Source organism: Pimephales promelas, chromosome 5, assembly GCF_988280905.1.
Source record: "Pimephales promelas chromosome 5, fPimPro1.hap1.1, whole genome shotgun sequence".
NCBI classification, from domain to species: domain Eukaryota; kingdom Metazoa; phylum Chordata; class Actinopteri; order Cypriniformes; family Leuciscidae; genus Pimephales; species Pimephales promelas.
Window position 1 is genome coordinate 35,148,657 of NC_142773.1, and position 13,816 is coordinate 35,162,472.

Genomic DNA, 13,816 nt, shown 5'->3' on the forward strand with positions numbered 1-13,816 from the left:
ATCCAAAATAAATTTTTGAGCAAGTACCAAAGCTATCGGCTTGCCTTAGCTCGATTCAAAATGGTAAGCTTGTTTTAAATTCCAGTGGTACTGGTGGATTTACGCTGGAAATTCGAGTTAGGATGTTGGAGGTGGAGATTTATAGCCTTTTCTCACAGCATTAATTTGATGGCGGATGCAGAAAGGTTTAAACGACAATCACCAGTGACAACTGGAGACTCACCCGTTGTAAACTGCAAACAACTTTGGGCTGAGAGTTTTGGAAAATAAAAGAGACTGCAATCTGGCCCATGCGAAAAACACATACATATCTGAAGAGCTTTAAATGTAGTCACGCAATGCTGATGTTGTTAACATTAACAAAGTATAATTTCGTTTTGAAGTGATATGATAAGCGATCGTTGGATTTAATCAGCGTGATTTACATTTAGCAATGCTTTTAACCCTTAGTTGGATTAGATGTTACTTATTTGTTTAGATGACACTCTCCTCAAGCATTGGATTCATCCGCGCTGTGCCAAGCCGAGGTACAACTCTCATAAAGTTGATAACTCCGCGAATGACTGCAATAGCAGATTTCGAAAAGAGAGGGCGACAAAGAGGAAAAACTGTGGACTACAGCTTTAAAGGCCTCCTGAAATCAAAATTAATTTTTTTTTTAGCTTTTAGAATGAATAGCTATGTTGGCCTTAAGATTATTGCTGCGTTCACGTGCTATGGAAAGTAGGATATTTTCCACTTGTGAATTGGTATTTACCAGTGTGTTGCGTTCAAGTGCTTTTGTTGTCATAATGTGGTAAAAAGATGGAGATCCAGACCTGTTATTTATTTTAGGTTGCTTAAGTCATCTGCAACAGCAAGAAAATGATTTATTGAAACTCAAAAGGTAAATAATATGCTATATATTTTCTAGATCATGAATAGTATATATTTTTACCATTCACGACTCTTCGTCATTTTGAAAAGTTCAAAGGTTATCTCATCTCGGCAACTCGTCCATCAAAATATTCTACGATTCATGTGCATTTTCCACGTCGGCTTTTGGTATTTACCATAATTACCATAGCACATGAACGCAGCATATGAATAAACTGGTGTGTTCCAAAACAATAACAAATTTCCCATTTAGGAGATATAAGCATTCAAAACTTACAATCTCATTTCTGCTAAAATTGATCACGGATTTTTTTTATGACATCAGACTTCAGCTTCTCATCACATCTTCTGTCCAATCAAATGCTCTCTAGAATCTAAAGTGTCCCGCCTCCTATGCTATAAATACCACCTGGTCAAAGCGGCCATTGAAACGTCATGATGCAATATGGGTTATTGGGTTGCTCAAACACTTGAATTTGATTCCATTTTCCAATTGTATGTTGGTTAAGAAATGTATGAAATGGCTAGAATTTATTCACACCTCTACTATTGAATCCAACGTATATGCTATTATCAGCACTCGGATTCGCTTCCATGGGGCTGTCAAGTACGACTTGCAGTCTGTGAGGTAAACTAAACACTATTGGCTATTTGAAAAGGGTAGGAGCCATTCAATATGTCCCCCCTTTAGTGACTCCCGGACGAAGGCTTGTATGCCGAAACGCGTTGGAGTGTTTTTTAATGTTGATTATGACCAAGCCATAGTAATAAAGGCTTTTTAACTTTTCTAAAGTGAGTCCCTTGGATGTTCCTGTTTATTTTTATATGTTTTTTCCTATCCAAAGAGCACCTCAAACTTATACACTTGAGTCCAAGAAGTGCTTCTCTACAGACATTTGTTTATGTCTTTCCTTAGCTTCAGTGGAAATTACGTCAACGCATCATACAAAGCTGCATGTTCCAAGGCACATCAGTGGACCTTTAAGTTTAGGGGTGGACCTTCATGCTTTTTTTCTAATTCATATGAAATCACAACATCAAAAAATAGCTGCATTTTGTCACGTTAACGGGTTGGTTATTCCCATAGATAGGATAAAACTAGGCTATTGATCATTTTAAATTATTTGTAATTTGGCACTTATCTATCTTTCTTAGTAGGGGGTTTTATTTTGTTGTTGTTTAATAATCTTTTTTGCGTAAACCAGCTGAATTTAATACATGAGCTCTGAATATCAAATACAGTGAAGGATTTACGTATATCCCTCACATAACTGTTTGCTCTATGAAATTGATGATATTGTTTCCAATAAAATGTTGAGATATTATCTATACAACGAGTATATGTCAGCAGTCTAAGTAGGACAGGTTAAAGTGGTGTCGTTTCTCATATGGAACATAATGGAAGGTGACACACCTCATATGTTGAGCATGGGGATGAGACATCATATGAATAGTTGGAGTGGTGCTTCTGGAATATTTGTTCCAGTGATGGGTACTCAGGCATCAGAAATGGCCTCTTTAACACTCTCTTTATTGGTCCTTTTCCCAGCACCTGCAGCCAGAGCGTGACATTTCTGCCACATTCTGAGCCCCATGTCAATAGCCAGTGAATTTAATACCGTTAAATAGACCACGGCTGAGCAAACTGTCTGTCTGATCATTTTTCCAAGATACATTGAGTGACCATGGTGTCTTTCAGCAGAATCTTTTATTTTAATGAATGTATATACACACACATGTAGTTTAATATATTGATAGTCATTTACATAGAAGAAAAGAAGGGAAAAAAGATGTCTTGTTGCAAAACATGTTGAGAATAAATATCCTTTAATAAGAGACTTGCCTTATATAGACTGTCATGTTAAATGCTTTACAAAAATCCCAGTCAAACAAATTTAACCAATGTAATTCCCAAGTTATTCTCAGCAAGTTTTATTTATATCTTTTTTCAAAAGTGTGTTAAACAGATTAGTCCCTCTTAAAAAAGAGCAATCTGGATAAGGCCATCTTAAAAAGTTGTCTTCACTCAGCTGAACAAATTCTTAAGCTTGAATGGATACTTTGACCATTTTCAATTTGGTTTCCGATCCCATCACAGTGCTAATAAAGATAATAAACAGTATTCGCTTAAATAAGGCAAATTATCAGTACTGGTACTACTCGACCTCAGTGCTGCATTTGACACTGTCGATCACGATATACTTCTTGACAGGCTGGAAAACTGGGTGGGGCTTTCTGGGATAGTCCTAAAATTGTTCAGGTCATACTTAGAAGGGAGAGGTTATTATGTGAGTATACTAGTCTGGGTGGACATCCATGACTTGCGGAGTCCCTCAAGGCTCGATTCTTGCGCCACTCCTAATCAACCTGTATATGCTCCCAATGATCCAAATAATGAGAAAGAACCAAATCGCTTACCACATCTATGCAGAACGACACACAGCTCTACTTAGCCCTATCGCCTAACGACTACAGCCCCGTTGACTCCCTGTGCGAATGCATTGATGAAGTAAAAAGTTGGATGTGCTAAAACTTTCTACAGTTAAACAAAGACAAAACTGAAAGTCATTGCGTTTGGAAAAGATCTCAAGGTGAATGCATACCTTGACGCTAGGGGTAACAACTAAAAATCAAGTCAGGAATCTTGGTGTGTCTCTAGAGTCAGACCTTAGTTTCAGTAGTCATATCAAAGCAATAACTAAATCAGGATCCTATCATCATCTGAAAAATATTTCTAGAATTAGATGCTTTGTTTCCAACCAAGACTTAGAGAATCAATCAATATGCATGTGTCAAAACTACATCTGTGTTATATGACAGTGTAATCTAATCTGAATGATTCAATACACAAACACCTCTGGTCATGTGACTATTTACACCAGCCATGTTTGATTTATTCTTTGTGTAACACATTAACAACTCTGTTTGGACTCTTTAAAGGCAAAAGTAAATTGTGCTCATAAATGTCAACGGTGGCATCAAATGAAAACAGATCTTAAATGACCAGAATCAGATAACATGGAAGTCTCGAGCGGACACAGGGGATTGTACGCCAAACACCATTATTTATTTTCATCTTCAACCCCTATCCATCACCGTGTTACCACCCTGTCTAGTCCAAGCGCTAACGCCACATCTTAAAGCTTATTACGGCGACCCACCTTCCTCAGGAATATGATTGACGTACCGTGGAAGAACCAAGGCGGGGACAACAGCGCGCTCTCGTCCAATCACGGCCAAAGGGCGGGTCCCCATCGCTGTGTGCCAGTGTCGGTGGGCGGAGCCTCCCGTTATGTGTCAGTGTTGCCAGCAGACCTGTGCGAAACAAAAGCTCTTCTCTCCCCACGTTTAACGCCTTCAAAGCACGTTTTAGAGCTGTTTCAGTCGTAAAGCTGTCAGAGGAAACAAGGAGTTACGCGGCAGAGTCGCAGATTACACAGGATTACAGCAGCCCTTAGACAAAGTTGGGCTCTGTTGTCTTGGCTTTGGTGGCAAGAGCAGGAGTGGCTTGGTCCTAAAGCAGCTCTCCAGATCAGATTTCACCCAAACCAGCTGTGAGAGGGAGCTTTGCCTTTTCTCCCCTCTCTCCCTCTCTCCATGTTGTAAGCGCGCTCCAGACATCCAGAAAGCGAAAGGGGGAGTGACGGCGAGAGTTTCTGAAGGAATTTTCCCTCTCCTAGGGAAGAATTGAAAAAGTCACCAGAGTCTAGAGAACAGCGGCGAGGATGGATGATCAGCCCCGGTTGATGCACTCCTCTCACGGGGTGGGCATGGCCGGACACCCCGGCCTGGCGCAGCATATGCAGGATGGCACGGGAGGAGCGGACGGCGAGGGAAGAAAACAGGACATTGGAGACATATTACAACAAATCATGACCATAACCGACCAAAGTCTGGACGAGGCACAGGCCAGGTATATATTCTAAGAGTGTATGCATAGTAGCTACTGTCGTCAGTATTTAATAAGTCAGCTGGTTTATATTTTGACGCGCGCCACCCGAAGCGCACAGACTTTCTTTTTGTGTCTTCTTTCAAACTTTTATGCAGGCGTACATTTTTTTATATTGCATTACAAACACGTTACAGCCACTTCCGAGCGCCTCTGTGCACAATCATTCTGGAGCTGTCGTCTTCTTCTTCCCAGATGCATCGTTTCGATTTCCAATTGCTCCGGATCTCGCAGGTTACAAATGAGAAGGCGCATTGATTCAGTGCCATATAGACTTACTACATGTTGCGGGTGGATTCAGTCCTAGTTTTTGGACTGCAAGTATCTAATAATTAAATAGATGTTAGTGAGCATGCATTCGTAAAGAAAATCGTATTTGTATAGGCTACTGGTAGGCTACTTTACAAATTAATGTTTTTTTTTTAAATGTAATATAACATCAATTTATAGGCATTCAGATCAATAAGGCTGTATGAATACTAGTTTATGAGAAATTAAGTCACTTAACCTTATTAGCCTTAGTAACTATCAACACAGGTGTTTCTAAAACACTTTGAAATGAATGCATACATTTGAAATCCTATATGTAATTTATATTTATTCATGATATATTTATTGTTCTACTTTTTTAAAAGGAAAGCAGCCAGTCTCCTTAATTGAGTATTTGTAGCAATTCCACTTTACAATCCACTTCATGCTGCTCTCTATGATGCACATGAAATATTCAGATTTTTTTTCACTTGAATAACACATTTTATCACTTCCAAAAGTGCTGCGCAATTTAGTCCCATTTTCAGCTGTCTTCTATCAAAAACCATTTGTAAAATACTCAAAATTTCCTAAATCACATATTCCTTCTAAGCCTAATGTCTGTGTTTTGACAGTTTTGACAGGCCATGCATAGTGACGGCTTGTTATTTATTTTCTGTTTGTGTTTTTAGGAAACATGCACTGAACTGTCACAGAATGAAGCCGGCTCTATTCAATGTCCTGTGTGAAATAAAAGAAAAAACAGGTGAGTTTTCCTGTCTCACATAGAGAACAGAAAGCGAAAGCTTGCAAGTCTTTGTTTAAATCCAGTTATCACATTTAGCTGAATATTGAAATATTGATTTTTTTTGTGTTGCTACAGAGCTCTTTAATACAGTGATGTGTCTTGTGAGAATATGCGTTATTAGATTTTTTGACTGCATCATGTGAAAAATCCGATATTACAATAATAACACAAGAAATCATGCTATTGAAATATCTGGTCATTTATACAGCATTCAGATTCCTCAAATAGATAGCTATTATTATTTTGTGTGTTATGGTTATAATTTTTGCAGCTGAGCTAAAGTTTGAATACAGAAAAATACTGAATACAGCATTTTACAATGTGTGGTTAAGTTATGCTGCATTGAAAGCTATGTTATTTCTGATTAGCCAACAGTATATGAGAATATCAATGGCTTTAGTTTGAGAATATGATGTTATTTTCCTCATTAAATTGTGATTCTGACTGTTGGCTTCAAAATACTCTGCCTCATGGTTTTGCTAATGCCCATCTGAGTTTTATAAACTCGACTTATTGTGACATGCCATTTTTTGTATTGATTCTTTGCTGCGCTGTCTGGTTAGATGCAGATTCTGCATTATTTCTGGATAAGTTTTGAAGTTTTTGTGTGCATAAAATGCAGCTGGTTGAGTACGGCACTTTAAGAGCAGTTTAAAAAGTCCACCAGAAGCACTATTCATTAGAGTGAAATGAACATGCTGTTTTGATTATGCGATTGTCCCTGAGTGAAGGTATTCGAGATTGCTACAGCGAGAAACAACAACAAATGTAAAACAAAAAAACCCAACAACACACAGCCGTATCTTCCTTCTAATTAGCCCCAAAGTGTAATTTACAAAGATTTCATTACACGGCAGCTAAAGTTGGCTCTCTGCCACACTGTCTAAAGTGCACTGCAGTGGAGAGGTTCCCCCATCCTCAGTGAAATTCTGACCGAATGAAGAGGGCTTCTGAGGGCCACAGTGTCAGCGATCACAGGGGCCTCATGGCACCAGGTTCGCGTTTTTTCCCTCCTCCTCTTGTTTAGCAAGGTTTTCCGAGGAGGGAAAGAGTTATGCCTGACTCTTTTGAACTGCCTGGCGTCACCAGGGGTTCACTCAAAGTTCGTTTCCAAGATGAAGAACAAAGTGACTTGGACCTCTTCCTGACTCTTTGCTCCTGCTTCTCTTCCCACAGTTCCTGGCAACCAGGAACCTGCGGAGCTTTTGACTAGAGCGATAAACCCGGTTTGACTCCAAACAAACTATTAGAATTGTAAGATTATGAAGATGGTGCTTTTTTTGTGGTTAAATTATAGTTGTGATGTCACTCTCCTCCTGTGTGGGAATTAGTTGTTTGTTTGTTTTGTCTATATTATCTTCATCATATTTCATAGGAGATGTCACCCCCCTCCCCCTCCCCACCTCACACACACAAAACGCTCCTCATGTTGAGCTTTTGTTTGTAGTTGAACACACACCCGGTGTTGTTTTTGTCAAGGGGGGCTCATTTCAGCTTCCTCGCAGGCGCTTTTCTCTCTCAGGACTTCATTAGGAGCATCGGATCATCAACATCAAACCTACTTGCATTTGATCAGCATGCATATCGGGATATTAACATTAGCTGATTCCTGCGTTTTGTTTGTTTCGCTTGAGTTTGAAACCATAAAAAAGTTTGGGCTTTCCAGTTGTGGAAGGAATTGAAAGGAAGGAAACTTGTCAAATGGAACAGGAAGTGGGTTTTTTTTTTTTAGAAATATAAATATATTAGTTTGATTTAAACCATCAAATATTCAGCCAGAAGCTTTTGCAAAAGTATTTTTGTCGTTTTTTTTTTTTAGCCTTGGCTTGGGAATTCAAATGATTTTTTTATGCTTTTTAAGTGGATGCTATTAACCTGTTAACTGTCACCCCCCCCTTTTTTGAATAGACATGAAAATGCACATTTCGAACTTAAATGGTTGTAATTCAAGAATGCTTTGGAATATAGACATATGATTGGTCTTGTTTTAAAGAAGACATTTGGCAGATTTTTGTAGAAGTGAAATAAATTAAGAAAGTGAAACAGAAAAAAAGTTATAGAAGTTTGAGTTTATGGAAATGTCCAATGTAAAAATATTAATTATTCATATTTTACATAAAATATATATTTTCAAAACCTGGGCTACTCTAAAATGGCAGAAAGATCAAAGCCAAAAATATGAACAAGTTGTGTTTCAAATTTTAGGTTGATATCTCAAAAAATGAGCTTTCAGTAAGATTTTGTTTGAGTGCAGTACCAAACTTTTTCACTAGGGCACAATCAGACTCCATTACTGCCCATATAAGGGCGCCTGCATTTCCATTCGTGTTTTGAGTGATATGAACCATTATTTTCACAATTTTCATACAATTTCTGAAGTAGAGATCCTATTCAGAAGTAGCATGGGAAGTTTGGCAGATTTTGATATGAATTGAACCTCTAAGAAACACATACAAAGAACACGCATGTAAGTCATAGCTAGCTGACACGTCACAAATGGTGAATTTATTATTGTTTTCTTGATATTTCAAACTTTTCAGACCTTTTTTTTCCCAAAATAATTGAATGGATTCTATCTTTTGAACTTTTGGCATGAAAACAAACTGAGGTATCTACCATTTTTTATGATTTTTCATGTTTACTGCTATTTTAAAATAAAGGTCTGAACACGCCTTATGAGTATGAAAATATTCTTGTTTTATATTGATAAATTATGGCTCCTCTGTAATATATTTTGAAAATCAGTCACCAAATATGGAAACTAGAGATTGTAAGCTTTCAAATGATATATAGTTTGTCAATATTATTTAAAGTATTTACTAAGATATTATTGTTTTAAAAATATAGTGGCAAACGTCCCACCTGTGGGACGGTGACAGTTAAGTGGTTAATAGTAACATGTTTGTGACTTAAGTAAACACTCCAAAAATAGCAAGAAAAGAAAAATCAGTGTTTTTCAGTGTCAAGTGTTGCATTCAGTTGAAAATGCTGTCGGCAACACGGTTTAGCTAACGCTGAAAATAAATGAACTCAAGCCCCGATGGCTGATTTGAAAGATCCTTGTGCTTTAACCCCCCACCATGTACTCTCTCCTACGGAATTAGCCGTGAGCTGTACCTCGGTTCACTTCTGTCTCTTTTTAATGTGAGGGTGTAATTTCACACTGCACAGACAGACACCACTAAAAATCCACCGCCGCCACAGAGAAAATGGCTCAAACCTCCGCCTTGACATTTACTGCAAATGTGCTGAGCGCCCAAACGAGAGCAGCCACCATTTTTGTCAGGGCCTTTTTAATTCTTTCTTTTTTTGTTAATAAAGAGTCAGCCTCGTTCATGGTTTTACATTGTAGAGTCCCAGGTGTATTCCAGGAAAGCGAGGTTATTAAATCCGCAGCGGGTCTGTTTTGTTGAAATGGCGTAGTTGTGCTGTGGAACAGTGTCTTAGCTTTCATAACAGACTGTGGAGGTCATGGAGCCGACCGAGAGCTTGTCTCAATGAAACAGTGGCGCTGTGTCTAAAAAAAATCGACTTTTTTTTCAGCTCACAATAACCTTGATTTACAAGAACTTTGGATCAAGTGCGTCGTCACCTCGGCCACCTCAACTCGTAATTCCTATTCAGAGACGACACGGTTTCTACGGCGGGAACAATAAATTGTTCCTTCTGCTAATATATTTCATCTGCAGACGTGTTGAGAGAGCACAAAATGACACGGCTCCTGTAATTCTTCGTAACCTACGGCCGTCTCGCCGAGATTGACACGGCTGCGAGTTGCCCGGCGCGTAGCACGTGTTGCGCGGTGGCGTCGGCGTGTTGACAGTCGTGGTGATGAGCCCTCCTCTGGCAAGCAGCTGACAAGCGGGGCAGGACGATGTGCCAGCAGCGGACAGAGCCGGCCTGAACTCCTGACCTCGCTGTGTATTTTTACACAGGGCCTGACCGAGCTAACACGGCACAGGCCGGCGCGGGAGTATAAACAAGTACTGCGGCTCATGGAACAGGATGTGATGCGGGGTGGGGGCTTTTAAACAAGGCTGCTTTGGCACTGCAAGCTTTTCAGATTATTTTAAGTGTCCGTGTATTTGTACCACGTGCTCTGGGAAATGCGAGGCCAGTGTGTGTGTTTGAAATCCGTGACTGGAACTTATAGATGGTCGTGTTTGGAAAGGTGGACATTAACTTGGATGTTTTGTTGGTGTCGGGTTTCGGCTCTGTTTTACCCTTGGGGCTTTCATTAGGTCTGTTTCACATTGACATACATTTGCCTGATCATGAACAGAGCTTTGAAAAATAAACTTCAACTTAGCGTGAACTTTCTGAGCCGTAGAGGGTCAATGACGAGAAAGAGTCCACGATGAAGAAAAGGAATTAAAAAAACAAAAACTTTGCTCTTTCTCGTTGTGTTCATGTTGGTTTCAGAACATTTTGAACAACTTTTAGACCACTTTTAAGAATTACATTTTCTAACTCTAACATAGTCATGTGTTGTAACCATCAACTAAAAAGGTATGTCATATTTTAATATATGCAGAGTTCAGATGCAAAAGCCTCTAAGTGCCATTTGAAATTTTCTTCTAGAATGATCATTTTTATAAAGCTTGTATATTTAAGTTCATTAATTTCACTAATCTTCAATTTAATTTAACTTAAATATACAAGCTTTATAAAAATGAGGCTTGTGCATCTGAACTCTTCATGTTTTAATCATTATGTTCCAAAAAGTTTTAAAATATATTTTTCAAACTAAAATGTTTTTTTCAACTATTGTAATGAACTATTAATTAATACCATTTCTTTTTTGAGGAATCACATTTTATACATTTTACAGCCTTAACTAACTATGCCTTGCCATAAAAATGATCAAATATTTTTTAGAGAGGTTTAAAGGGGGTTATTTTTTTTATATTGTTGTCTGAGGTCAATTTATGATGTTCGCTTGGTTTCTACATTAAAAAAACATCAAAATGAATAACTAATAAGCTATTTTCTAGGCCAGTTTTGAGCCCAGCATAAAAAAAAAAAACTCGGGCGTCTCGCATTGAAGACTTGGAAGTAAACGCCCACTGCTTGGATTACAGTTTTGCATATTATAATGAGTTTCACTCTCGATCCAGTTTCTCATCGCGAGGTAGGCATCTATGTTATTTAGCAATGCGTGAATCGGTGGGCGGGGCTAAACCGGCCGTGTTGAAGTATGTTGGCCGTGTTTTTATCGTCTTTGACGTCATGGTTCCCCACTTTGAAAAACGAGTTGTTTGCTGAGCCTGGTGTCAATAAAAGCTTGTATTGGACTAACAAGGACGTTTTCAGTTCTGAAACGTACAGGATATTCTTATAATATGGCCTCTTAGATGTCAAAAGCTCAAGGAAAATTTGAGTTCAGTTCATCACCCCTTTAAAGAGATTTATTGTCTTTGACGCCCAGTCATGAGGGTTTGTCACCCCAATTGTGCCCTAAAAATTATTTGAGAGATTAAAAACATTCTCTCTTATGCTGTACTTGTCATTAAGCACTATTTTTGAATAGATTTTGAACAAAATGAATGTCATGCCATTAACCCTAATTCATTGGCCAATGTTAAATGTGGTAACCTTTCTTGTCATTTATGGTGCGATGAAGTAGCAAGAAATCTTTTTTTTCCCGTATTGAGACCTACATCCGAGTGAAACCAAAAAAGAAAAAAACTGTAGTTCAGGGAGTTTGTCAAATCCAGCAGTTGTTGATTGGATAGTGGCAGATCTGAGTGTGAGTTTGCAGTCAATTGTAAGAAAAGGATGTGTGTAAGTGGACTAAACGATTTGAGAAGTCCAGCATGCATCACCTAAGAGAAGTTAACGTTCTGATTATTTATTGAATGAAGTGTTCACAATAAGATCATTAACATTCATTTAGACAAATTAATTTCCATTTCATACAAATTATGCATTTTGCATAATATATGCATGCTGAGAAAAGCAATACGTAGACATTTGATATATTGCTAACAAGCATGTCTCAAAGCAATGACCTCTAACAAGATTCAGCTGGGAAATTCGTACAAAACAACTTTAAACTTCAAATAAATGTATTTCTTTCATATATTAATATTGCCATTATGAGATAAACACAGAGTACACTTTGTGAGGGCTGTATTTTGAAATATTACTCTTGTAATATTCACATATTTTTTCAATGTTCTTATAAAGTTTAGGCTACTTCTTTTGCGTGCCTCGTAATTTTAGAGCTGGCGAGATATCTAACGACCGTGGTGGTGAAATGTGGAGAAATATTGCGTTTGCTACATGAGGGGAGCCTCTCCTCCTGTTTTATTTGGAACGTGATTTCTAATCATACTTAGGGCCGTCGGAACGGACATGCCTCAGTAGCAGCATAATGTTTCCTGTGTGTTTCTGTTATTACCCAGCTTCAAGTCTAAACTCACTCGCAATTAGAGCTCCTTATAAATTATGCAAATGATGACTGGCGTAATTGAGACATGTTAATCATGTTTTAAGAGCCTAATTACAGAAATGTATAACGGAGGTGGGAGTCTCTAATTAGCTCTGATAACAGGTTGCCCGTGTGAATAGTGAAGAAGCGCTTTTTTTGTGTGGGAGGTGTTTTCCTCTTGCTGATGGTCAATAAAGGAACCGAAACCCTCATTTTATGGAATAATTATTGACATGGCTTAAGGTTAAAGTGGTCCTGTTTGAATCGGTAGCTTTTCATACTTGTGTTCCGTACAGAGTATTGGCTGACGACGTTATATTAATATTATTTCACATTGCTTCAGGATCAACACCTTTATTTGCATGTAAACCCATTCCTTCCTCTTTTAAATCATCGCTACACATGCCATTAATCATCAGCACTGTAATTTGTGGCAAACCGAACCTTATTCCTGGATTACTAGGGCTGCACAATTTGGGGGTTAAATCACATTTTTTAGATAAAAATTGTGATCGCGATTTAAAATGCAATATTTCAATTAAAAAAAAAATCCAGGTATGCTGTACGCTTTTGTTGGTCAGCACAATTTGCCCCGATTATTCATCAATATTGTTATTTTTGTTGTACTTATTCTTATTATTATTATGATTAAATAAAAATGTTCAACAAAATAAGTAAAATAAAAAATAGTATTTAAGAAAAACAGTATAATAATAACTGTAAAATTGCTAACTAATATTTATGGCTGTCTTAGTTTGTAATGTCAAAACCCTCAAGTTTATTTACCGCATGGACCCCTTAAATCTTCTTTGGTTGCTTATTTAAAAGCACTTCTTATTACAAGTTTGGGAAAATAGTCAGCACATGTTGCGTTCTCAACGTTAGAAGCAAAACGCAGAGTAGACTCAAAGATAGAGTTTTTGTGAAGAAGAACTTACTGTTAACCAAGCTGCTTCATTCTGATATTACTTAAAGCTACACTGTGTAACTTTTAGTTTATTCTTAGCTAAAAACACTTAGTTCTTTCAAAAATATATGTGCTCATTAATGTATATTTACTTCGTTCAAGTAATAAAGTATTCTCATATGCCATTGAAAATAAATACGGGTAAGGGGTTCTAATGTCAGTCGCCATGTTGCCACTCCATCTTGAAAGTACGGACATACCCGTTAATTCAAGCTTCGCCTTTCACGTGTAAGTTTGAGTTAACACTCATGGACGAGGTCGAACTGGAAGACATGTTAATCTTGGACTACATTGGCCACCGTAGGAGTTAAAACGAAATCGGAATTGAGAGGAACAGAAACTGATATTCGCTGGATGGTCATAGACCTTTTCACCTCTAGATGGGGGTAAAAATCACACAGTGTAGCTTTAATTAAATCACAGCCTTTGTGATTTGCTAATTACACAAAGCCATATTGTGATATTGGTTTTATTTCCATTAATCGTACAGAAAACATCCTCACTTTATGCCATTTCTCACTTTAGCATGAACCG

General features: G+C 38.0%; 1 protein-coding gene across 3 annotated transcripts in view; it reads left to right on the forward strand.

Annotated features, from left to right (window-relative positions):
• Positions 1-4,155: 4,155 nt before the first annotated feature.
• pbx1a (pre-B-cell leukemia homeobox 1a) overlaps positions 4,156-13,816 on the forward strand; it is a 73,828-nt gene continuing 64,167 nt past the window's right edge. Inside the window, exons 1-2 of one of the 3 annotated variants that reach the window (XM_039677312.2) lie at positions 4,156-4,789; positions 5,767-5,840. In XM_039677312.2, coding sequence (XP_039533246.1) covers positions 4,602-4,789; positions 5,767-5,840 — 262 coding nt within the window. In that variant the 5' untranslated portion in view covers positions 4,156-4,601. The remainder of the gene's footprint in view (positions 4,790-5,766; positions 5,841-13,816) is intronic. The other 2 variants (XM_039677311.2, XM_039677313.2) reach the window with 2 other exon arrangements.